General features: G+C 41.7%; 1 protein-coding gene across 1 annotated transcript in view; it reads right to left on the bottom strand.

Moving 5' to 3' along the window:
- Window positions 1–33: 33 nt before the first annotated feature.
- cdkl5 (cyclin dependent kinase like 5) overlaps window positions 34–27,061 on the bottom strand; it is a 45,023-nt gene continuing 17,995 nt past the window's right edge. Inside the window, exons 5-22 of the mRNA XM_058088727.2 lie at window positions 19,698–19,743; window positions 19,474–19,610; window positions 18,825–18,945; window positions 18,430–18,489; window positions 18,175–18,265; window positions 15,419–15,521; window positions 13,381–13,467; window positions 12,951–13,031; window positions 10,865–11,040; window positions 9,064–9,899; window positions 7,409–7,749; window positions 7,222–7,323; window positions 7,015–7,120; window positions 6,341–6,476; window positions 5,354–5,459; window positions 4,844–5,005; window positions 4,320–4,538; window positions 34–3,161 (exon numbers count right to left, since the gene is read on the bottom strand). Coding sequence (XP_057944710.2) covers window positions 2,757–3,161; window positions 4,320–4,538; window positions 4,844–5,005; window positions 5,354–5,459; window positions 6,341–6,476; window positions 7,015–7,120; window positions 7,222–7,323; window positions 7,409–7,749; window positions 9,064–9,899; window positions 10,865–11,040; window positions 12,951–13,031; window positions 13,381–13,467; window positions 15,419–15,521; window positions 18,175–18,265; window positions 18,430–18,489; window positions 18,825–18,945; window positions 19,474–19,610; window positions 19,698–19,743 — 3,315 coding nt within the window. The 3' untranslated portion in view covers window positions 34–2,756. The remainder of the gene's footprint in view (window positions 3,162–4,319; window positions 4,539–4,843; window positions 5,006–5,353; window positions 5,460–6,340; window positions 6,477–7,014; window positions 7,121–7,221; window positions 7,324–7,408; window positions 7,750–9,063; window positions 9,900–10,864; window positions 11,041–12,950; window positions 13,032–13,380; window positions 13,468–15,418; window positions 15,522–18,174; window positions 18,266–18,429; window positions 18,490–18,824; window positions 18,946–19,473; window positions 19,611–19,697; window positions 19,744–27,061) is intronic.

The raw sequence follows: 27,061 nt of genomic DNA, 5'->3' as shown, positions 1-27,061 counted from the left end.
ACTATTAGGACACAACAAACATGAACAATGAAAAAAAATGTACAGTTTTATTATGAGACTCTATCATTTTAGTGTAGAATGGTCAGTATAGATACACTCTATTTCTATATACACCTTGGAACAAGTGAATCAAATACTGTAAATGAAAACAAAGAACTACAGTTTTAGGAAACACATTCATAGTTCAGAGCAGGAAAAAAAAACATGTAAGAATGTATGTGAAGTGTGGGGGGGGGTTAAGCCTCCATTTTATTTGATCTCAATAAGCAAACATAAGGCTTCAGGCAAGGCAAACGATGTCCACGTTTGACATGTAAGCAAAAACTGAATACAATCAGTGCTTTGCATAAAAACACAACATGAGGCAGTTTGAGAGGCAACTCAACGACAAATTGATCTTAAATGTGGACCCTTAATCATAGTCTATACCTCTTTACTATGTTTAGCTCCCATTACTCTGATTTGACTGGTCTACTGTAAACGGTCTACATCACTTTCTCAATCATATTGCTTTCATTCAGCCGAGTAGCTAGATGTTGGAGTTGGTTTATTTCTTTTATAACATTTTGTTTGTGAGCCCGATAGACAAAAATGGGATTTTCAAATCAGGAATAGGTGCTTGAATTCAAAAATCATTCATTCATTTTCTATATCGCCTGTCATCACGAGGATCGCGGGCATGCTGGAGTCTATCCCAGCTACGGGTGAGAGGCGGGGTACACCCTGGACTGGTCGCCAGCCAATCACAGGGCACATATAGACAAACAACCATTCACACTCACATTCATACCGATGGAAAAATTGGAGCAATGAGAATTAAATTAGACGAATTAAAAAAAAAAACGATTTCTTTAGAGCCAATCTAGTTAGTATGGACTCAACAGCGCCTCTGCTGGTTGCAGTCAAGTTGTGCACTTCACATTACTTTCAGTGATATTGCACCAATATCAGGGTGCTTAGCAATAAATTGATTATGCCCATCTCTAGTACAAAGATACAAATTATATCTATCTATCTATCTTGACTATATAGGGCTTTCGGGGGAAATTTCAAGGTAAATCTAAAATGTGCACCAACCTTTACATGTGAATTTAATATAACCTACTCCAATGCACATGTTCCACTATTTAATGTTTCAGTATTTTTGGACCCAAAATGCACACGTTGTAAAAGTGTCTCTCAGTGACTCTTCCAGTCAATAGCTACTTATGACACTCATGCAGTGACACTAAGATCGATGTGGCTCCTTCCCTATCAATACATCCTGTGTGAAACTGTGCAATGGTGAAGTACTGTTGTAGGTGTTGTCGTGGTTTCATGATTTCAAACTGTGAAGAGCATAATGAAGAGGACTGTTTATTCATTCATTCATTCATTTTCTACCGCTTTTCCTCACAAGGGTCGCGGGGGTGCTGGAGCCTATCCCAGCTGTCTTTGGGCGAGAGGCGGGGTACACCCTGGACTGGTCGCCAGCCAATGAGGACTGTTTTAATTAAGTTAATCGGTCAATGTTACTGTGCATTTTAGTTTAATCCTGAAATTTCCCTCCGAAAGACTTAAGTCATGTAATTCATAATATATAAACGATCCCTGATTATGACTTGGGTGTCAAAATAATTCATATACTGTAAGGTAAACGGGGGCAACCAATTAGTAGTAAATAAAAATAACCTTGTTCCATCATTTTTAGGGGTCAGAAATGAAAACATGAAATATCAGCAACATGCATGAGAATGTTAAGTTTGAGGTATTGATTTGAGGTTGGAGTCATTCATATTTTTGGTCTTTTCAGGGGCTTGCTTCACAAAACATCTGACAATTTTTGACAAGACATTTAACATGGCAGATGAGATATGCCTTGCCTTGTAAAACAATGCCTGTGGTTCATTTCTAGGTGTGAACTTTTCACAATAACAAATCCTTCATGCCTTCTACTTGTGAACAAAAATGGACGTAGCAGCAAGGAGTAAGGAGAGCTGTTGTCTTTTGTCCCCGAGAGAGAGAGAGAGAGAGAGAGAGAGAGAGAGAGAGACAGGCTGACAAGTTGCTCAAAATGCTTTCAACTGCTGGACAGATATATTCTTGAATGAGAGGTCTAATATCACATTTGAATTCCTATTGGGTAATCATTATATGTCTATATTTCTTTACATATCTAGGAAAGAAACACAAATTAAAAATAAATAATAAATAAAATTCTGTTAATAGCATATCAAATTGAACAAAAAGACATTCACCATTGAAATAATCTTTGTATTGTCAACAGCACGTACATATGTACCTATTTATGTCTCTGTGTCAAACTAAAGCTCTTGTAATTACACATTTATTCTATATATCCTTATAATATTCCCATATAGACTACATACTGTGTCATTTATAGCTTATATCCTTGAATTTAAAACAATAACTTATGTTGATATAAATCTTTTTTTCTTTCTCTCTTATCAAATATGTGAAAAAAACATGGTTTTGCTTTCATGGCCACCCAGTAAGAGGAGGCGGTCTGATGTGCTGCAGAGACTTGTGTTCTGTGACCAGTAGATGGCAGCAGAAGGAAGCAGCATTTCCTCCTCTAGACAGAAGCTCATCCCTGTCAGTCAGTGATGCGTATGCATCAAGTAGTCATCCGCCGGATGAGTGGATTCCATCCTGTGCAAGAGGCTTTCATGTAAACTGCAACTAAAGTGAGATGACCTTCTTTATCGGGCAAATGCTTCCACGATGGAGGTGGTGCAGTTTGAGGTGAGTGTTTTTTAGAGGGCAGTCTCCTTCAGGTCATTGAGGTTTGGCATTCTGGTGCGGGAGGCACGGGTAAAAGTGGGTCCGTTTTGCCCCGGTTTGATGCCCAGCTGTTCGGCTGTGAACTGAGCGCCCTCGGCTCGCTGCAACGCTGACACGTGCCAGGCCGACTCCAGCTGTCCCGGCAGTGGGTAGCTGGCCTTGCGGCTCTTGGCCTGGGAGGAGCTACTCACCCCGGAGTGACCGCGGCTCTCTGCATGACCTCGACCTTCAGAGTAGGCCGCTTTGGAGGAGGGCTGAGGGGGGTTGGGGAGAGGAGCTTGGAAGCGCAGGTCTGGAGGAGGAGCAGGAGGTTGCCCTTGGTTTGAGGAGGAAGGGGAGAGGTGAAGGAGCCTACGAAGTGACTTCAGTGGTTGGCTCTGGTAGAGAGAGAAAGTAGGCGCAAGACTTGAGTTAGCTTCACACAAAGTAGTACACATCACATCAACGCGTCATGGTCCCATTTAGCTGCAGTAGTGTTTCATCCCTGAGGGATGCCATTGGACAAGAGGATACGGGAGTTTGGGTTTATGGGAAAGAGACAAAATGAGACTTTTACATGACTTTTAGGAAAGTATATTGAAAAAATATTTAAAATATACGTATGACAATTTATTGTCTTTTGCACTCTGTGTGTATGCTACCAGTCCCGCCTCCACCCAAACGCGACAAAGAAACTGTATGACAGACAAAATGGTTCATGCCATCGTTCTATGGAGGTGTTGGAACCAGCACCAGAGTTCCTGCCTGCTTGGAGGCAAATTATATCCATCTGAACAAGATACAGGAAACTTTTACTTTTAGTTCTGCTGGACCTGAGCACACAGCCTTTGACACAGTTTACCATGTGATCTTATTACAGAGGTTAGAAAACTGATTGGGAATCTATGGTACTGCTCTAAACTGGTTCAAGTCCTATCTGAAGAAGAGGAAGTACGTTGTTGGAATTGTTAACTGAGTTTCAGAACAAATGGCTATGATTAGTGGGGTTCCCCAGGGGTCAACCCTGGGACTCCTATTGTTGAATTTGTACATGCTTCCTTTAGTTGTGTCCTAACACGACTATGCACTAACACTGTGACCTATGTGTCACTGCATGGTCCTGTATGATTTACTGCATCAAACAGATCAGTGTGGGTGCAAAACAACTTCATCAAAACTGAAATCATTGTCTTTGGCCCACAGAAACAACGAGAAAGTGTTATTAGTCACCTTGAGACTTTTTCTCTAAAACCTCAACATCAGGTTTGAAATCTAGTAATAATGGACTCAGACCTGAACTTAAATCAATACATTAAATCAATAACATCAATATCAGTTTTTTATAGGTGTTTATATGACCATATCAGTCCAGTACACTGGTCTCTGCACTGGCTTACTGTGGCTCAGAGATTCGACTTTAAAACAGCTCATGTCTCATGACAAAGTATATCTCTAACATATGAGAGCTACAAAACCATCTCAAGCTCTGAGAGGATCAGGTAGTTAACTTTAAAATAGAGGGGACAACATGCAAAGTAATAAAGTGAACAATGTACCTGCGAGTGGGAGTCTACGGCTTTGTCTGGTGGCCAGTCGTTCACTCGTTCCCTTCCTCTTTCTCTTTCTCGTTCTCTCTCTCGGTCCCTATCCCGGTCCCGGCTCTGCTCCCTTTCCCGATCCCTATCTCGGGATCGCTCTCGGTTTTTCCGACGGCTTCCGTGGTGAGATGATGACTTTGAGCTCCTCTGCAAGGACAAATGTTCTTGTGCAGGTGCCTTTGAGAAACACAATTTATTGTTCGTTATACTCAATTTGGCCAAAGTTCTGAAATATAATAATAATTCTGAAATATAATCTCAAATTGATTAAGATATGCCTTTATTCGTCCCTCAGTGGGGAAATTTGTGTTGACCAGACATGCATGCAGTAAGTGTTTAACTGCTGCATTGGTTTAAGGAGAGGTTTAAAATGCGTTTACATTAAAGGATGCTGATGATGGCTAATATCAGTTTTCACAGAAAAAATGCAGCACAAGATCAACATTAGGAAAGGTTGAAGAGTAGAGCCTGGAATGGATTACTGTAGCTGAAGAGTAGGGTGGGGGAGGCTGCTGTTGCACCATCGGCGAGGGCACGGCAGGTAGGACTTTGACAGCCGAGTTGTGCTTGAGGCTGTTCTTGGAGCTAAAGAGGGGAAAAAGACTTTTCTTTATGCTTGGGTTCCTGCCGTCCGCCATGTCTGTCTGTGGAGCAGAACAGACACAACTTCAACCACACAGCCTCAACTGGGATATCCTGCAGAAGATAACCAGGAGCAGTTAAGTGCCACTTTGTATGTATGTTTGTGTTGCAGATTGACGCTTTGGAGTGGTTTGCGGACTACAGTTGTACAAGTTACAGCTTGAATCATGAATTTGAAACAATTCTTCTGATAACATCCTGCATTGAAACATTGCATTGCATCACAACACATGACAACATTGTCAAATATGTAATTAACATGGATTTATATTGGTTTCATCAGGTGTCGGGGTAACAATTTAGTATGTTGCCAGCAAATAAAAGGGTCACAACCAAATAAATGTTCTTACTATTTGTGTCTTCTTCTTTTTCTTTTTGATAGCTCGGAAGAAGCCTTGTTTTTCCTTCTCTTTGACCGGCTCTGGAGGATTCATCACCATTGCTTCTGCAGCAGTCCTGCAAAGGAAATGTTACTTATCACCCATGTTTGGAATAGCAAAATCCCATGGTAATCCAGCTCAGAGCATAATAAGGGGGAAAAACACCAAAACAGCCTCTGATCGGTACAATAAATTTCACATATTTAGCTAATTTTGTTATTTTAATAATTAAATGATTGAATGTGTTGCATGTGTTTACTCCGACAGCACAATAACAATGATATTTTCCTTATTCCATGCTCATTCTATGATTTGATTTGGTCATTTGATTCAAGAGTACAAGTGTACCATGAAAGTATTCATTTCACAATATGTTTGTTTTTGTGGTTGTAGTTGTAGTTGCAGTGGTGGTATAGAAAAGATAATATTCATTCATATTCCTCACGAGGGTGGTGGGGGGTGCTGGAACCAGCTGTCTTTGGACGAGAGGCGGGGTACACCCTGGACTGGTCGCCAGCCAAACACAGGGCACATATAGACAAACAACCATTCACACTCACATTCATACCTATGGACAATTTGGAGTCGCCAATTAACCTAACATGTTTTTGGAATGTGGGAGAAAACCCACGCATGTACAGGGAGAACATGCAAACGAAGTGGCCGAGGGTGGAATTGAATCCTGGTCTCCTAGCTGTGAGGTCTGTGCGCTAACCACTCGACCGCCGTGCCGCCGAAATGATAATATATAATATATAATATTTTCCAACCAAATTCAGTAGCCAAACAACTTCTCGGTGCTTTCTAAAGGCAGGATATTTCATGTAGTTATTATACTAGATCTCATTCCATCGTGCAGGTCTACCGAATGTTGTGGTCAGTTTACTGTTGAATCGAACATTTCTCGGACTTGAAAGACCTCAGAGTTCTTTCAGAATGTTCAAAAAAAGTTCTCACCAATCAAAGGCAGTCTGGCGTTTGGAGTGGTTGGCCATGGAAACAGGGTTGCTAGGGACAACGGGTACCACTGGTCCTCGACCCTGCCCAACACCCTCATGGAAAGACGAGGAGTTATCTGGTCTTGGGGAAGGTACTGACAAAAAACAAAAAATGAAATAGTTAATATTGACATATACGGAATAATGATTAAGGTAGGTACATTTTTAAAGGACATAAAATAATCATATTAATATTGACGTATATGTCATTAAACTTAAACCTAAAGGCAACAATCATATTTGTTTAAACTGACTACAGTTGTCCAACCATTGAGGCACTTTTTTCCAGCCACTGTCTCTCTGTCATGACAGCATCTCTCCAGGTGTGTGGGAGTGACAGAAAGAAAAGCTCAGGCTCATTGGGGAGAAGTCATTTGGTGCCACCTGCCAGTTTGCTTATATAAATCACTTGTCCTCAAACATATAAGACGAAAAGTCTTTTTCAGAATCTTTTTTTTAGGGAGAAAATATATTTTTAGCTCAGCACTCAAGTATGAAAAACAGAATTCCCTTTTTGAAATCTACTCAACCTTTCCTAAACATTTGGCATTTGGGTTGTTTAAAAACTCAGTTTCAGGGGACTACAGTGACTTTCTGCAAATATTTATGTTTGAGTCTTTGCCAGGTGGTTACCTCTGTAAAAGCTACCAACTCTACGAGGCATAGACTCAGTGAAGATCATCCGGTTCTCCTTGGAGGACACTCCATCCTCCCCATGAGTGTCATGATACATGCCCACCTAGCAAACACAAAGTCACAAAAATAGACACAAAAAAAAGTGCGCTAATCTAACTGTTTGCACTTTTACCAGTGACTTTTTGAGGAAAGGAGAAATCAAACCTCGTTTTTAGGGCGTTGTGTGTGAAAAGCAGCAGTGTTGTCCCTTGTAGAGTCCTTGATGGGGGCGCAAGGGTGGCTCATGTCTTTAGGGGATTGCTCGCTCTGTTGCGAAGATGGACACATGGCGGTCAAAGCACCGTAAATCAACGTTAGCAACCCCAGCAACACAGACAGCGCCTGCACTAACCCTGCTCATGCCATCAGTGCAGTCCTCCCTCGAGGAGCTCACAGAGTGCCCAGTGAGGGTGGTCCGGTGCTGAAGCTGTGGGGAAAGGAGCTGCAGACTACTGGCCCGTGTCGGAATCGCTTGCCCTGGTGGGGGCAGGCCTGTCATCCCGGATTCTACACCATGAGGCCGGTGGCGCTCTCTCCTCACATACATGGAGTGACGTTGAGGCCGTTGCTGAGAGGAGAAGGGGGACGTATAACCCAGGCCGTAATGGTAGGACTCATGTGGGGAGGGAAGAGTGTGAGTGGAGGGCATCCCTGCACCTCCTGGATCTAAGAGCTCTGGACCCTTGGCCTCGTCTGTTGATGAGAGTAATGGTAATGGTTTTATTTCATTTGAACATGCATCAGATTACAATTGAGTGCATCCCATAATCAGTTCACAGTTCCACATGTCCAAAAGGAGTAGGAAGAAGCAAAGCTTATTAAATCCTACCCCTCCATCTGGTACTTTTACAATCAGTAACTGTTACATTTGTTCACTTCCTGCTTTCCATAATAAAGTTTAAGGTTTTTTTTTGTTTTTTTTTATAATGTACCTCGTACTGAAGTACGAGGCGATATGACCATCCAATGACATAATGGGTACCATAGTAAGTGTCAATATAGTGATATATATAGCACATCATGACTGGTTCAAGACTCTTCATCCTTGTATTTAGCAAACATCAACTGCTTGTATTGTTTCTTGAATTGGCTCATCGTTGTGCATTGTTTGAGGTTCTTACTCAATCCATTCCATGGTTTGATTCCACATACTGAAATGCTATGGCTTTTTAACGTAGTCCTAGCATATAAGTGTTTTAAATTGAGTTCTTCCCTGAGATCATATTTCTCCTCTCTTGTAGAGAAGTATTGGATGATATTTTTAGGTAATTGGTTGTTTTTAGCCTTATGCATTATTTTAGCTGTTGAAGTATTTGTGATTTTAGAAATAAGGAGTTAGTATGTTCTCTGTAGGCGGCAGAGGACGTGGTTCGCATGTTCGCCACAGGAAGACCTGAGTTTGAAACTCCGCTTGAGCATCTCTGTGTGGAGTTTGCATGTTCTCCCTGTGCATGCGTGGGTTTTCTCCGGGTACTCCGGCTTCCTCCCACATTCCAAAAACATGCTAGGTTAATTGGTGACTCCAAATTGTCCATAGGTATGAATGTGAGTGTGAATGGTTGTTTGTCTATATGTGCCCTGTGATTGGCTGGCCACCAGTCCAGGGTGTACGCCGCCGCTTGCGCAAAGGCAGGTGGGATAGGCTCCAGCATACTCCCTCAACACTAATGAGGATAAGTGGCATAGAAAGTAGATGGAAATGAAATACAGTACCCCTTTTAAATTTAGCTGGCTGTTTTCTGTTGGAGTGTGTTTGTCTGATCCTGCACAGCGGAGTGGGTGTGTCTGGATGTGGGCCGTGGGTGTCATACATTAAAACAGACTGTTTTCGCGGGAAGAAACACGAAATCCAAGAAATACAGCTGATGCTGGAAGATCTAGAGAGCTTTCTGTGCTGGTTATTGTGTGTAGCTGCTCTATAGAAGTCCACAACTCAATACAAAGGGCGGAAAAATGAGCACAATAGGTCCCCTTTAACATAAAGTCATACGTATGTGTTCCACCTACCTGGAGCCATAGATTTATGTCTGGATTTGTGTCTGGAGGACGAGTCGAGTGTGCTGCTCTCCATGCGGACGTTTCCACTGCTACGGGAGGCGGGGCTATGCCCGGAGCGATCGCTGTGGCGTGTTGAGGGGCTGCCAGGAGGCCCCGGTACCACTGAAGAGGTGTTCAGGTCGAGACAGCTTGTAGGGAAGAAACGGGTGCCGGGTCCAACCGCTGCTGTCGTGTTGGAGTTTGGGTCGTCATGGTGAAGTCGGCCATCGCTAAGGTTCCCTACAGATTTGGCATCACTAAGAGCGCTATGGCTCTTGGACAGGCTCAGATAAGATGCCGAACTCTTAGACGAGGACGACATGGATCCATGGGCAGAGTCGGCCATGCTGTGGGAGTGTCTGCCATGTTGTTTCTCTCCTCCTGACTGTAAGGTATTGGTCTTGTTCTCCAGGAAGGTGTGGCGTCCAACTTGTTGCTGCTGCTGCTGTTGAGAGCGAGAAGTACCAGGTGGCTTGCCGAGGCCATATTTAGGTCCGTGTCCCTGTTCTGACACCTTAGGAGAAGGTACCAAGTTGAAATCAAACTCTGTTTTATTTTTGGCTTCTTTTGGACTGAGGAGGTGTGGCAGGTTGTTATTGGCCAGATCTTTGCTGGATGAGGCAGAGCGATTGAGGGTCTGGGACAGGTACTGACTTTTGGGGTGAAGTGTTGGACTCAAACTGGACTGGGGTTTGTTACCATTTAGAAAACTCTCGTTGCCAAGGTGATGGAGGTCTCCATGACGTGGGAGGCTTGAACATTCTTTGCTGTTGGAACGACGTTGGCTTGAGGTCTTACTGTGACTCCTGCGGGACACACACACACACACACACACAAAGATCAGTTTGTTTACATCACATTTGTCTACTTGGCCATGGAGGGGCAGCAGAAGTGCAACGCAGTTATTTTGACCCCATCATTCACTCATTCATTATTGTTATTGGACATATTTTGATGCCCACTAGTTCTGGAGGAAAAACACTGGCTGTTCTTTACAATACAGTCAATCACAGTTTTTATGACGGATGCTCTTCCGGATGAAGCCCTCCCATTTATCAGGGCTTGCGACCAGCACCGGTCGGAATTTGAACCTTCGCCGTGTGCACAAAAAGCATGTACCATTCTACCACCAGTGCTAGTACAATGATATAAGAATCCGATACTTATAGGTTATCACATGGTTTGTCTGGTATCAGGCCAGGTATCAGTGTCAGTATCAGCCCGAGACCGAAGGTCTCTATTTAATCTACGTATTTAATCATGAGCTTATTATCACGTACTATTTAATCAAAAGACCATTTTGTTTACAGAAAATGTTCAGTTTATTACATGTATTATATCTAAACAGTGTAAACACAATAATTGCAAAAATATTTCAACAAAAATATTTTATCAACAGTCTTATCTTATCAATGTCTGACAATTAAAGTTCCATTAATCAAGTTTGGGTTTTTTTGGTGACTGGAGAAGCACTAGGAATATTTATAGTTACAGTGACATTTCCTGTCACATGCACGGAGTTTAGAAAGTTAAAACCCAGGAGCCCACTGTTCTCTGATTGGTTGTTTCACGGGCACGATACCAGAGCAGCGCGCTCTGAGTGGACAGCTACGGGGGCTGATACTGGACATGGTTAAACTCTATATTTTATCAGTATCACTGCCCTGGGCTTTGACACAGTATCATTTCGGCCTTTTCCCGTATCATTCATGGTTTCTAGGGTACAGGGACAATTAATACTGTAGTATGTGATAAAATTTGTTACTGAGACCTTGTAGGGACTGTGTTTTCTCCATGATGGTGTGTTTTCCTCTTGGAGGAGCGTGAAGGGTTGGGCGAGGCCACCGAGGACCTTTCTCTCTCCACCTGCCTCAGAGGCTGGAAGGCTGGATGGTTCAAACTCTGCTCAGTCAGATAGCGTTCAGTCGGATTGAGAAGCAGCAGGTTCTGACGGGGAAAAATATGCATTATTCAAAGTGGAAGTATAGCATGTTCTACCGAAATGACACAATATGGAAGATTGGGTCAATAAGAAAGAGACAGGATGAGATTTTAACATTAAAACATATATATATAGGGCGGCACGGCGGTCGAGTGGTTAGCACGCAGACCTCACAGCTAGGAGACCAGGGTTCAATTCCACCCTCGGCCATCTCTGTGTGGAGTTTGCATGTTCTCCCCCGTGCATGCGTGGTTTTTCTCCGGGTACTCAGGTCTCCTCCTCCAAATTGTCAGGTATGAATGTGAGTGTGAATGGTTGTTTGTTTATATGTGCCCTGTGATTGGCTTGCGACCAGTCCAGGGTGTACCCCGCCTCTCGCCCCAAGACAGCTGGGATAGGCTCCACCACATACTATATATGACAATATATTTAAATCTGCTAATTTAATTTCTCCCACATGACACTCTTTTCCACTGTGTGTATGCTCTTGGCACTGCCTACACCCGCCGATACTGTATGTCACCCATGCTCACCCATGTTGTTCTATGGAACAAACGCAAGAGAAACACAAACATATGCACATGGCGATGTATTGAGACTCCGTTTTCATTTATTGTGTAAATAACCCATTTAATACCAAATATGTATTTATACGTCTTTTGTGTTTTTTGTGTAAAATGCACAACGGCGTGATGACACAACTGCACACTAAGAGATGTTACTTTGGCATGTAAAAACACAGCTGACAGCAAGGAGGAAGTGGAAGAGCACGAAGGAGTGTAGCATGCAGGTCTCACACACAGTGTAATTCCAGAGGTGAAAATGGTAAATAGTTAATGGTGTTATATTTGGAAATAGTGGAAATGATTTAGTTGTTTCGATATTTCAGATATCACAAAAGCAAAACACTTGTGTCAGAGTGAAAGTTATACTTGAAATATCTCCTATCAAAAAGCTGTTTTTCCTCCCTTTTCTTGTTGGGAATTGATATTTCCCAGAAACCTACCTAAGTTACAAACAAATGATTATTTTTTGTCTGATAAAAGACAAAATTCGAATGTTTCTTTTGGTAGGTTCCATGTTTATATAGACATAGAACACAACAACATTATGTGTACTTTGAAAAATCCGTCAAAATTGTCTAAAAGGAAGTCTTTTGAAATATGGCTGGGGTTGAATGAGTTAATTAACAAATGTATTATTGCCCCAGGCTTATTGTCCATGAGATATTCTTTTTCTGAAAGAGAAATCTTGTCACATTTTAATCTAGTGATATCTTTTGACACCCCTATTAATGTAGCAAACAGGAAGACAAGAGGTTAGTGTACAATTCACACTCACAAGACACAAAACTACTGTAGGTACTGTAGGAGATTTACATAAAAAAAATTGTGCCTTTAAAAATATAGCATTGCTTGTTATAAAGAGTCATTGATTCTATTTCGTTTGTCCATTAGTAAGTATCCTATCAGGCTGAGATGAACATCCCTGGGAATCTTATCCATCGTATCCGGGGTTTGGTCCTGGGATTAAATGAGTTGTGTGAAGTCTCTCACTCAAAGCCATTTGGGATAGGCTCACCCAAATGTACCAATGGGGTTGCTAGAATATACTATATACTGGCATATACTGAAGCATTAACCAGTGTATAGTCCTCAAATGACTCTTGTGACGTCCAATGGAAATTCCCGGGGGCATTGCAATTCCCAACTGAAGAATACTAGTAACAAAAAATCAGTCCAATACAGTCTATTTCTAAACCGCTGCAAACTACAACCCCGTTGTTAAATTAAACAAACTATTCAATCAAAATGATTCTGTTTTTAAAGGCAGAATTTTTGATACAGCCCTTGCATTGGTTCTAATCAGGCATGCTGATGCATATCTTATGGGACAATATCAATAATAATTTTACCTTCATAAGATCCAACATCAAACCACTTAAAATGCCTTGGTACCTTCTCTCCAGTGTCTGAGGATGCGTAACTGAGGGAAACTGAGACACATATTGAACATTAAACCTTGACAATGATTTGGATTATGTTTCTTTCCTGAGTGTAAAAAAACCCCAAAAAACAAATTCTCCATCACTGTGACACAAACAAGGACAATCCGCTGTACATACACAGTCATTCGTACAAGGCCTTGTGGGACATTTTCTCCTGCTGTTTGTTATCCTGAGCACTAAAGATCTTTCTCATGAGTCATAGCGGTGAGGATAAGGGAAAGTGAGTGAGTAGGAGAGAGAGAGAGGGCCAGAGAGAGAGAGAAGAAGACTTAGATAAATACACTTTAAAAGAGAAAAGGAAGAAGGGGAGTATGAATGATATATAAAAAAGATGTACCCTGATTCCATGAAAACGAGGGTTGTTGTAGAAGAGTTTCATCTGCTCTGCAGGAAGCGGTCCCAGGACCTTCTGAATAGTGAATAGCTGCAGACATGGAGAAAGAGACTTGTTGGTATTAATGTAGCATAGATGGATAGATGGTGTGGAATTTGCAGGAATGAAAAATTGTTGCAAATGGTAAAAAATGCAGCCAAAGCATGCACCCATAAATTTTTTTATGCTGCTGCTCTTGGTTATTAAACTCATTTTAAATTCAGATCTACACATTAAAGCGACTATATGTAGAAAGTTCTTCCAGATGCCTAGAGCAGTGATTCCCAACCACTGTGCTGTGAGAGATCAATTCCGCTTATTGTACTTGGTAGGAAAATGATCATATATTTATGAGTAATCTTTGTAATCTTCATCTATCTATGCCAGTGATTTGTAGTGACAGGCTAAGGTACATCATTCACATAACTGTTATTGTTGTATATATACTTTTTGTGACATTTTTATTTGGTGGTGTTCTGCAAGATTTTTTTTTATGTAAAATATGTGCCTTGGGAAACAAAGGCCTAGAATGTGTCCGCATTCAAAACTAACATTATATCCCACCTCTTTCTGCTTTGATTGCATAAACGTAATGCACACGCACGCTAGTTATGTTTGTTGTCAGGTAATGATAGCAATTTGGCAATGTTTGGCTGCTAATGTTAGTTATCATTTTCATGTTTTGCCTTTCGTAACAAAAAACATGAATGCAAATTGTTCATCATCTCTCTGAGGCTGCTTGTGTGTGTGTGTGTGTGTGTGTGTGTATGAACTACAGACATGGCTGATTGAAAACTCAACATAATTTCTATGCAGTATAATTCCATTCATTCATTCATTCATTCATTCTCTACCGCTTTTCCTCACAAGGGTCGCAGCGGGTGCTGGAGCCTATCCCAGCTGTCTTCGGGCAAGAGGCGGGGTACACCCTGGACTGGTCGCCAGCCAATCACAGGGCACATATAGACAAACAACCATTCACACTCACATTCATACCTATGGACAATTTGGAGTCACCAATTAACCTAGCATGTTTTAGGAATGTCGGAGGAAACCGGAGTACCCGGAGAAAACCCGCGCATACACAAGGAGAACATGCAAACTCCATACAGAGGTGGAATTGAACCCTGGTCTCCTAGCTGTGAGGTCTGCGCGCTAACCACTCGCCCGCCGTGCGGCCCCCGTCTTATAACATCAAAAATTAAAACAAAAGTATTTTATAACAAACTCTTACCTCAAGTCAAAGTTCATGTGTGCGCACGCGTCCGCTCACCGTTTTTCTGATATAGTGCAGCAGTGATTAGCGGAGTTAGCTTACTCGTGCAGTTTAGCCCCCAAAAACATGGCACAAAAGCGAAAAAGGACTTACATTTTCCACAGTGATTGGGAGGAAGAATTTTTCTTTACGTATTTTGAAGAAAAATGTATGTGTCTTATTTGCAGGACGACTGTTGCAATACCAAAGCGGCACAATGTGGAGAGACACTTCAAAACTTGTCACGAAAGCTTCAATGCGAGCTACCCACCCGGCAGCGCATTAAGGACGGAAAAGGCCCGTTTGTTAAAGGCAGCTTTGGACAAACAAAGGACTTTTTTCACTAGGCAGGTGAAAAAAATCACAGAAAGGTGTTCCCTTTGACTTTCAAATATGTGAGCACATAAAAAATATGTTTTTGTTACCATTATCGTGGAAAATAATTAACATTATCACTATGTGAGCAGTCGCTTCACATAGTGTTACTACTACTATTCCTTTTGTTCTGATTACTAAAAAGTGATTCGTGCAGTTTTGTCATTTTGGAAGTTGACCAAACAGGTCATGTAGCCCTTCATACTATCCGTGCTCACAAAGTAGCACTCGGCCTCAAAAAGGTTGGTGACCCCTGTTCTAACCTAATAAAAAGACAATTATGGGAACTACGTTCAGTTCATAGACTGAAATGAGATTTAAGAGGATTTTCCAAAAACACATGGATGGCTGAGTTGAATGTGTCACACCAACCTGATCGATCTCACTTTCCCCTGGAAACAAGGGCTGTCCATCACTCAACTCCCCGAGGATGCACCCCACTGACCACATGTCCACTGCTTTGCCATACGGAGCCCTGACATGAGAAGAAAATGCGCCATGTCGTTAACAGCACATTATGACCTCATACACAAAATGAAGGCGATGGTGCTGAAAATGAAGAGGAGCGCGTAAAGAATAGTGTGACGGTAATGGCGCTGTTGTTGTTGCTGGTGCAGTAAAAAAGGGAGATGGTGTGCTACTGAAGGCGATGGTCATAAAGCAAATTGTCATTTGTGAGGGAGTGGAGATGAGGAGTGTGGTGAGAAATGGTGAGCGATCTGGCAGCATCCAAGCAGAGGTGGTGTTGGAGGGAGAGAAGATTTGAGGGGGCGGCTTTCAAACGCTGTCTCAATAAATGTTCCAGGGCATTTTTTACTAAATCAGGCAAGCTCACCGAGCCTGCATTGACTTCAGCTGTTTTGGAGCTAGACTGCATGGACGGTCATTGCAACAAACAGTTTTAATTAAATACAACAGACTGAGGATGCAAACACATCACAAATATGATGTTCTTGATCTTGACACTTTAATATCAATACTGTTAATAAGGAATTAATTAATGAACCACAGTGAGAGCCATTATCCACAAATGGTAAAAAACATGTAACAGTGATGAATTTTGAGTGGCCGATCAAGCATATTGACCCCAACAGCACAGCAACGACTCATCCAAGAGGTCACAAAAGATCCCACAACGACATCCAAACAACTGCAGGCCTCACTTAAACCCTCTCATGCATTCTCTCCTCCCTGCCACTTGGTGGGAGGGACAGAGGCGTCGGTGTGCCTAGCTGCGCCGTTCATGAAATTAGCAAAGTGCGCTGGACACATCCTGTTGGTGCTCATAGGCACGGCGCAGGGGAGCCTGGTCTACGAAAATAGAGCCCTTGAAGAAATCACGGGAAAATATTGGCATTCATTCATTTACTAATTTTCACATTTTTGTGGCATTATACAGTACATAAGTAATTCATAATTATCTGATACATACAGTAAAGTCTCGTTATATCGATATCGGTTATAACAAATTACTACTTATTACGATACTATTTTCATTTCCCGGCAAATTTCTAGTCTATTATGATATAATTAGTTCCGTTAGTACGATACCCGGTTATTATGATAATCCGGTTGCTACGATGCCCTTTTCATCTCCCGCCAGCCAATTTGGTCTGCTTATATCGATACAAAAGCAGCTTAAATCAATCTTTGCTTAAGGATTTCAATACCAAAAAAGAACACGGCGAACGGCTGCTTCCAGTCAACTTTATTTTTCACACTTCCTGGTTCACAGGTCATGCTCAACCCGCCCCACATAGCTGGCCAAACACATGCCTGCAACAGAAGAACCAACTGACATAGCATACACACCTATTCCAACGAAGACACAAGCGTACAAATACATGTATTTAATTGTGTTGTATTCAGATATCTTTTTATCGCTTGCAATAATCACTGTTTTTCATATGTACATGCTGCCGTTCGTGGTTTCTCTCGTGTGTATAGATTCTATACACACGAGAGAAACCACGAACGCAGTTGGTTCTTCTGTTGCAGGCATGTGTTTGGCCAGCTATGTGGGGCGGGTTGAGCATGACCTGTGAACCAGGAAGTGCGGGAATCGGTGTGTGTGCTGTGCTCTGGTGGTGGAAGTGTGAAAAATAAAGTTGACTGGAAGCAGCCGTTCGCCGTGTTCTTTTTTGGTATTGAAATCCTTAAGCAAAGATTGATTTAAGCTGCTCGACATTGTTCTATCGACATTGTTCTATACTATAGAACAATGTCGAGTGCATTATTGCCCACTTTTAATGCAGTTCGGCGCAGGATCGGATATATGGATAGTCCGGTTATATCGATATTTTTTCCGACTCCCGAGAATATCGATATAATGAGACTTTACTGTAGTTGTAATACTAATAACTCATTAGTTGGCGGTCTTTACATACCTGGAATCATTCATTCACGAGGGTCGCGGGGGTGCTGGAGCCTATCCCAGCTGAGAGGCAGGGTACACCCTGGACTGGTCGCCAGCCAATCACAGGGCACATATAGACAAACAACCATTCACACTCACATTCATACCTATGGACAATTTGGAGTCGCCAATTAACCTAACATGTTTTTGGAATGTGGGAGGAAACCGGAGTACCCGGAGAAAACCCACGCATGCATGGGGAGAACATGCAAACTCCACACAGAGATCGCTAAGGGTGGAATTGAACTCGGGTCTCCTAGCTGTGAGGCCTGTGCGCTAACCACTTGATCGGCGTGCAGCCTACCTGGAATCATTTTATGATTATAATTGACATTTGGTTTGGTTGTTGACAGATTAATGTACATTTTTTGACTGCCACTACTATCAATTCTCTCCTTTAGAATAAATTCATGGAAATTGTGATTTGTAAATTAGCTATTTTTTAAAGATACTTAGCCAAAACATTGGGCACCCTTGCACAGTCTAATGAGACCCAAAACAAGTCTTGCACCAACAAGATAACAATGCATAGTGTTGAGTCAGTTTCCATTGGTTTAACAATATTACTGAGGTTGTAACTTGTCTATAACATCGCTGAAATTTTGCCCCTCTTATGCGGCCCCCCCCAACCACCCTCCTGACAAAATATACAATTGTGTTTAATAAGGCACATATTAAATCATTATGGATTCCATCCATATACTGTACTTACCCTAACAGAAGCTCAGGTGAGCGGTACCACCTTGTGGCCACGTACTCAGTATAGTTGGCATCAGTTCCTTCTGACAGGTTACGTGCAAAACCTGACACAAAGCAAGAGAAGTTGCAATCAGTGGGGCCAGGGGGGTGTGCATGTCAGGGGAAAAAAAGTATAAATCAACACTCATATGGGCAAGAATATAGTAACATCCCTAAATCTAGCGATGCCATATGCCATTCTAAAAAGACTTCCACATTAAAGACTCACCAAAGTCACATAGCTTGAGAACATCATCAGAGCTGATGAGAAGGTTCTCTGGTTTGATATCTGGAGTGGGCAACCAAACACATATATGTATATATCTCATCAGTGCCACAATGACTGTGAATCATTACAGTGAGGCATCAAAATCGACAATTCATATTCATCATTTATGCTCACATGTACAATGTGATACAGAGGTGGTCAGTTATGTTTAAATGTGTACACTGAAATTGTTTGTTTAGATTTGTTACCACGCTTCAGATGAGATTACACATAAATTTCTCCATTACTCAGACAAAATGTCAAATAATTCAATAGTCCCAGATTTAAAATCTCATCGGATGCGTCATCATCCGTAGTTCAGGGTCACACAGAAGCTGGAAGTGTACGCCATTCACCTCTGTGCACAATCTCATTTTTGTGACACCAGTTGATGGCTTTGATAAGCTGGTAGATGTAGCTTCTGACTTTATCAGGCGGCGCGCCATTCGGCAGTTCCTCCAGCAGCTCCAGCATGTTCTGCAATGCACATTTAAGAATGTAACAGGAAGTTAGATCTGCACACAAATACGTCAAATATTATTGTCTCTCTTTGCAAAAACAATAACAAAAATGAAAGTCAAGGTCATTGTTGCAGAAGGGACAAGACAAAAAAATGGGCAAATTAGTATTTTTCCTACATTTTTAAATGTGGTGCAATTGTTCAGTTTTGTGCTGAATCATATTAGGTTAAGCCTCAATAGAGACCGGTGCTGTTCTGTGCCGAGCGCCCTTCTAGTTTCATTAAAGAATGCTATAAAAAACGATGAGGGAACACAAGGCTAAAATGACTTGAATATAAAATTAAAAATAAAATCATGAAATAACCACTTGGCTGAATCCCCTGACAACACAGTGGAGAATACCATTATTCACCAACAACAAAGTTCATATGTTGCCATGGTGATGCTTTTTAATGCGTAACAGAGCAGTCGCAACATCCTGAAACGTTGCAGCACTGTGAAAATGTTCACATCATACATTCACAGATAGAATGAACGTGCGCACCCTCTCCACATATTCGAACACGAGGTAGAGCTTCCCCCTCCGGCGGAAGGCTTCCTTTAGCTCCACAATGTTTTCCTGCTTTAGTGTGCGAAGCATCTTCAGCTCCCGAAGGGTCGTCTCCTTGACCTCCTCATTTTCTGTGTGGGGGAATTCAAACACAAGAGAGATGATGCTGATGCTCAGCTCTTCATTTTCTTCGCCTCTTTGGCTTGTTCCCCGCTCACCTTCGCTGTCTTTGAACTTCTTAATGGCCACCAGCTCGTTGGTTTCCTGTCATAAACAACCAAAAATTACATTATGCAAACATATACAAAATACAGTTCATTCATTCATTCCTTCCGTCTCTACCGCTTATCCTTATGAGGGTCGTGGACATGCTGGAGCCTATCCCAGCTGACTTCCGACAAGAAGTGTGGTACACCCTGGACTGGTCGCCAGCCAATCACAGGGCACATATAGACAAACAACCATTCACACTCACATTCATACCTATGGACAATTTGGAGTCGCCAATTAACCTAGCATGTTTTTGGAATGTGGGAGGAAACCGGAGTACCCGGAGAAAACCCACGCATGCGCGGGGAGAACATGCAAACTCCACACAGAAATGCCAGAGGGTGGAATCGAACCCGCACCCGGCTGCCGTGCAGCCCAAATGAATAGTGTATATACAAATTGACACTTGTCATGATTGCAAATAATTTCCCATCAATTTTACTGTCTGACTATGGTCCTGCCAAATCTCCCTGTCCTTCCTTTGCAGCGTCTATTGCCATGGAAACATCCTTGTGAATATGAATGGTGTATTTTTTCATTTGTAAGTGAGCAAATACTGTACTTTTCCTGCCTTCCCAATAAAAAAGCAATTTAAAACAATAGCATAGATAAATAGATTAATATATATATATAGATGTGTAAAACAGAGAAGAAAAAATAAATATTAAATTGTATTTCCAATATAACAAAGCAATTATTCCACCGCAGCGCACCCACACACAGAGTAGAAGGAAAAAACAAGGATAAAACATCACATGTTGGCATAGTTAAGATGTATTGTTGGTCCCTTCAGCTTCTTGTAGGCTGCTTCGGCAACCTTGCTGAATTCTACAAGCTGGTCTAGTTCCAGATTCAGACCTTCAAAGTGGCTTTGGTGCTCCACAAGCTGATGTGCTCAGGATTTAACACATCCCACATTTGTTGGAACAGCTTGGTTGGAGGAAATTCACAGACATCAATAGGGGACGGTTTTTTCACCTTCTGCAAACATGCTTGTTTTACAATAGATCAATGTGTGTGTGTGTGTGTGTGTCAAAAACCGGGAACAGATGTTTGTCAGCAACAAAAATATTAAATAATATCGGATGATTAACTGGTCGCACATGCACGAGCAGAAGAAAAATTAACTCACAATGTCTCAAATTTTAGACCGTGTAGTTACAGTGTGTGTAGCCACGTTACTGTGTAGCTTTAAAACATAGCAAACAAACAAATAAAACATACTTCGCTACAATATAATAATATGGGAAAAAGGTAGAACAATATTAGTGGCTCAACATCTTAATAATGATGAATATTCAATGGCATTTTACCTCAATAAACAATATCGTTACACAACAAAATTGTATTCTCAACAAAACAGACATCGGAGAATGAGATATTCTTCTTTAAAAGTGAAAAAGTGGGACTTAAAAACAAATAAAATGAGGCCCAACATTCTTCCAATGGCAGAAATTGGTCACTGGCCTGAGGCCAAGCGCACAACAATTTCCAGTGTCATTAATCATCCCAGGACTGTGTTGGTAGAAATATCTATGTGATGATTTAGAACTATAATTTCCCATGCTATTAAACATGGACCTGGTGCTGGTGACAGAGGAGCGCTCGTTATATTTAAGCAGTGCACTAACATGAGGTCAGTGGGGATGTTCCAAGAAAGAAAGACTCAGCTAATAATAAGAGCAGAACCGCATTTTAGCAGAGAGGAGCAGGTTTCCTAAAATGGGGAAGAACCTATACAAAAAGTCACCTAAGATATACGTAATTGACATCCTCATCACTATTACAAGAACATAAAGCCATACATTTGTGTTAGGAATCTGTAGCCATTTTTCCCACTGAACATCATATTATCTTGATTTAGTGACCTTTTATTTTTTTTATACCCAAACTTTATTATGGGCGGCATGGCGGTCGAGTGGTTAGCGCACAGATCTCACAGCTATTAAATTGAAATTCATTGAAATAATTTCTTAACCTGATTTGAGTTGAGATTACTTGATTTACATTGTTGATACAACCAAAATATTTGGTTATTTGACCTAAAAAAAAAAGTTCCCACAACAAATCAATAAGTCACGTGACCTTGGTGTTTTAAGTTGGAGAAATTTAGTTGTGTAATGAAATTACCTGGAATAATTTGCTAGATTGAATCAAAATTTGGCTGCACGATGTTCGAGTGTTAGCGCGCAGACCTCACAGCTAGGAGACCAGGGTTCAATTCCACCCTCGGCCATCTCTGTGTGGAGTTTGCATGTTCTCCCCGTGCATGCGTGGGTTTTCTCCGGGTACTCCGGTTTCCTCCCACATTCCAAAAACATGCTAGGTTAATTGGCGACTCCAAATTGTCCATAGGTATGAATGTGAGTGTGAATGGTTGTTTGTCTATATGTGCCCTGTGATTGGCTGGTGACCAGTCCAGGGTGTACCCCGCCTCTCGCCCAAAGACAGCTGGGATAGGCTCCAGCACCCACTGAGACCCTCGTGAGGAAAAGCGGTAGAAAATGAATGAATGAATGAACTTTATTATACAGTACAGTATCTTATTAGTCACATTCATATGACAACATCCATCCATTCATTTCCTATACTGCTTGTCCTCATTAGGGTTTTGGGTACAACAAAAGCTGATCTATTAAAAAATCTAATTAAAGTCTGTGTGATCCACTTAAAGGGATAGTTCTGATTTTTTGACATGAAGTTGTATGACACCACCAACGCCAAGCGATTTGTGAGGTCTGATTTTTTTCTAGTAGGCATTTTTGTGATGCAAATGTTTTATGCTTTTGAACGCATATTGTTTTGAGAAGCCAAACTCTTTACTTAACTGTCCCCAGCAACTAGCTGGAACTTTCCTCAGCACTGAAATCCGATCAGAACTCGGCTCAGGACAAGAAATGGGGAGTGAGTCGCTGATGACGGACTTCACTGCTTATGGGGGCGTCATACAACTTAATGTCCAAAAATCTTCAAACAGCTAAAATAATACATAAGGCTAAAAACCTCAATTACCTAAAATGTCATCCAATACTTCTCTACAAGAGAGGAGAAATATGATCTCAGGGAAGAACTAAATTTGAAACACTTATATGCTCGGACTACGTTAAAAAGCCATAGCATTTCAGTATGTGGAATCAAACTATGGAATGGATTGAGTAAGGACCTCAAACAATGCACAACGATGAGCCAATTCAAGAAACAATACAAGCAGTTGGTACGAGGTACATTATTAAAAAACAAACAAACAAAAAAAAACTTAAACTGTATTATGGAAAGCAGGAAGTGAACAAATGTAACAGTTACTGATTGTAAAAGTACCAGATGGAGGGGTAGGATTTAATAAGCTTTGCTTCTTCCTACTCCTTTTGGACATGTGGAACTGTGAACTGATTACATGATGCACTCAATTGTAATATGATGCATGTTCAAATGAAATAAAACCATTACCATTACCAAAATGCAGTCAATATTCCAGTTAAGGTCAATATATTTATAAATATTCTGAATAACCCGATTACATGTGTGAACAAATGGGGTCGTTCCTATATAGTACATGGTAATTGTGATGAATCGACGCACTGAGAACATTTTCGCTTCTTCTTCCTGTATCCAAAAACAACAACACCAGCACGGCGGATAGCGAACAGCCTGAAACCGGTAGTAGTTGCCTTTGTTTGCCCTTTGGTGCTAGTACTGACACGCCACCAGTACTTGACACCATTATGTCTTATGTTCTTCATTCATGGAAGGTGAGAACGTGAAGAAATATGAAATGGAGTTATTTGACTGCATGTAAACATTGCCATTGACATTATATTCTTTCCGTCAGTGAGCAATGACTCATGTCAGTTTCTTCAGTCTGAAATGACGTCAGCTGCCATGATCATTAATTTAATGTCCAATACTTTATTACTATGCTCTGCTATTAAAAACAATTATCTGTGAGGTCATCTTTCTGATATTGAAAGGAATTCATAAAACATGAGGAACACTCACTTTGGTGCTTTGCTTTTACATCATATCAAAGGAACTTTTGATGAACATGAATAATTCATCGTCACAAAAACCCAATTTTGACATGAATTAAAGGCTTTGCGTCTTGTTTTGCGTTTGTGCTGTTTTGGGAAATGCATCTTTGGTGCTGAGAACTTAAATATTCAAGAGGTGCCAAAAGCAGCTGACAGCAATAATAATGAAATTATTTATACAGTATATGTATTATATATATGTATTGCTAAGTTGGTTCTTTTTCGGAAAATTATTGAGGGTCCATAGAGAATTCTAGCACACATGCGAGTCTCCTTCGGTGTTCTCTTCTATTCCAACATTGTGTTTTTTTCAGGAAGGGGTCAGACAACAGAGGTGCCTCAGTGTTGGTGCACAGCGAGGGCCTGGCAGTGAGATCTCCCACACAAACCCACTGTTTGGCTCAAGATGTTCTGGTAGAAAGAAAAGCTCTTTTTTTCCATGATGTCTGAGGAGAGAAATGTAATCTACCGACATTCTCTCTTACTGCACTGGACACTGAAGTTGAAGGCAAAGTGGGACTTCCCCATAATTACCAGTCACAGAGTGTACTGCCATCAAAAGTGTGTGGCAGTATCTTGCAGGGTGCTGGTGGTGATTGTTCTAATCATGTGTGGCATCTCTGACCTTCACTCATGAACTACTGTGATGTCAGCACAGATATAAATAGCCTCTGACTGTATTCCGCTGATTACATGAGCTGCATCACATTGTCACTGTTTAGCTTGGATTTGTGAACATCTTGTTGCATGCATTGTTATAATATACATATACCATACCATACATTCATTCATTGGTCACTTGATTTGCAGGGCTCGACAATAACGATGTACCGATGGCCCGGGGAGCAAGTTAAAACAAAATTCGGGCAAGTAAATCCAATCAGTGATATTCCCGTGGGGCAAGTTTTTTTTTTTAAGCGTTTTTTGTTGGGTGTTGGTAAAACACGGACTGCGTAATTCCGGTGGTAATTTGCAAACCAATCCTTGCAAATCTTGAAATGGACCAATCAAATTATGAATTAATTAATAAATTAATTAATTATGAATTAAAGGCAGACCTCACAACTAGGAGACCAGGGTTCAATTCCACCCTCGGCCATCTCTGTGTGGAGTTTGCATGTTCTCCCCGTGCATGCGTGGGTTTTCTCCGGGTACTCCGGTTTCCTCCCACATTCCAAAAACATGCTAGGTTAATTGGCGACTCCAAATTGTCCATAGGTATGAATGTGAGTGTGAATGGTTGTTTGTCTATATGTGCCCTGTGATTGGCTGGCGACCAGTCCAGGGTGTACCCCGCCTCACGCCCGAAGACAGCTGGGATAGGCTCCAGCACCCCTGCGACCCTCGTGAGGAAAAGCGGTAGAAAATAAATGAATGAATGAATTAAAGGAACAACTGGGAACAAATGGGGTTAAGCTCATTTCAGCAAGGTGTTTGGGACACCACGTCAGCAGAGATGCCAGTTTATCACCACATTTGTGTCATATAAGCTTCGTCAAGGAATGGTGAAGACAGATATCTTTGGAGAAACTGGCACAACAAGTCTGGCAAAACTACTACTTAAGCAGGACGGAGGGATGGATTGGGAGCGGACTCTCTTGCACTTCATTGGGAGCTCAGGACGACAAGGTAAGAGAATCAGCTGTCGTGTGCTCCGGAGACTGCAATTCTATTCTGTACTATTATCTATCTATTCAATTTTCTATGCCACTTATCCTCACGCGAGTTGCGGGCATGCTGGAGCCTATCCCAGCTGTCTTGACATGTTTTTGGAATGTGGGAGGAAACCGGAGTACCCGGAGAAAACATCTGTATGTGGAGTTTTCCACACAGAAATGCATGTGTGGTGTTTCTCCACACAGAGATGCTCAAGAGCAGAATTGATCCCAGGTCCTCCCACTCTTCTGACTGTCGCCAACATGCTAACCACTCATCCGCCATGCGGCCGATATTTTCAATACATTTTGTAAAATCCAATACCAGTTTGTGAGTTGTTTTACTTCTCATAACAGGAGAGTAAAGAACACACCAAAAGGGGAAATGACATTAGCTTAACTTAAATTTTAGTGGCTCTTTTGGCCTTGTTATGATGACGAAAAATTCATTCATTCATTTTCTCCCGCTTTTTCCTCACGAGGGTCGCGGGCATGTTGGAGCCTATCCCAGCTGTCTTCGGGCCAGAGGCGGGGTACACCCTGGACTGGTCGCCAACCAATCACAGGGCACATATAGACAAACAACCATTCACACTCACATTCATACCTATGGACAATTTGGAGTTGTTTTGGGATGTGGGAGGAAACCGGAGTACCCGGAGAAAACCCATGCATGCACAGGGAGAACATGCAAACTCCACACAGAGATGGCCGAGGGTGGAATTGAACCCTGGTCTCCTAGCTGTGAGGTCTGCGCGCTAACCACTCGATCGCCGTGCCACCCAGGAAAAATTCAATTTCCAATAAAATTCAGAATGGAAGATAGCACATAACACATAGCAGGGTATTTTTAAAATCGCATATTTCACCTCATTTTTAATAAAAAAATTGTAGTCCACACAACCTTGTATGAAAAAAAATGCATCCACACTTTGTCACGCCCTGTGTAGGTTCCCGCACGACAGTTTGTTCATGTTCCCATTTTGGGCTTTGATGCTCTTATTTTGTATTAACTTCCTGCTTTGCTGTGTTTTCCTGTCCCTAATTTCTGCTGTGCCTATTTAGTTCAGGTGTGTGCTTCTACCTTTTGTGGGATCATTGTGGTTTATTGGTTTGCTGTACTTAGTTACTGTTTTCCTGCTGCCGCAATTATAATTAAAATACTTTCTACCTGCACTTGGTCCTGCTCTCTGAATCCTGGGGTCGCACTGCAACACCTACAAGTCTGATCGTGACACATGTAACCGTATAAATGCAACGGCCGTCACTTATGTCCCTGCAAAGATCCCATAACCTGCACAATGTGGTGTAAACAAAGAATAATAAAAGTGTAAAAGTGACTATAGGGGTTTTAGTTCATGTGTACAGGCCTCTAGTAATTGTAAAAAAAAACTTTATTTTGAAAGTCATAAATAGGTTTTCGATGCTCTACGAAAATATTCATTCATTCATTCATTTTCTACCGCTTTTTCCTCATGAGGGTCGCAGGGGGTGCTGGAGCCTATCCCAGCTGTCTTTGGGCGAGAGGCGGGGTACACCCTGGACTGGTCGCCAGCCAATCACAGGGCACATATAGACAAACAACCATTCACACTCACACAATTTGGAGTAGCCAATTAACCTAGCATG

This window comes from Doryrhamphus excisus, linkage group LG13, assembly GCF_037039965.1.
Source record: "Doryrhamphus excisus strain RoL-2023G ecotype Guam linkage group LG13, RoL_Dexc_Guam_v1.1, whole genome shotgun sequence".
Taxonomy (NCBI): domain Eukaryota; kingdom Metazoa; phylum Chordata; class Actinopteri; order Syngnathiformes; family Syngnathidae; genus Doryrhamphus; species Doryrhamphus excisus.
This window is presented reverse-complemented; position numbering and strand designations above follow the sequence as displayed.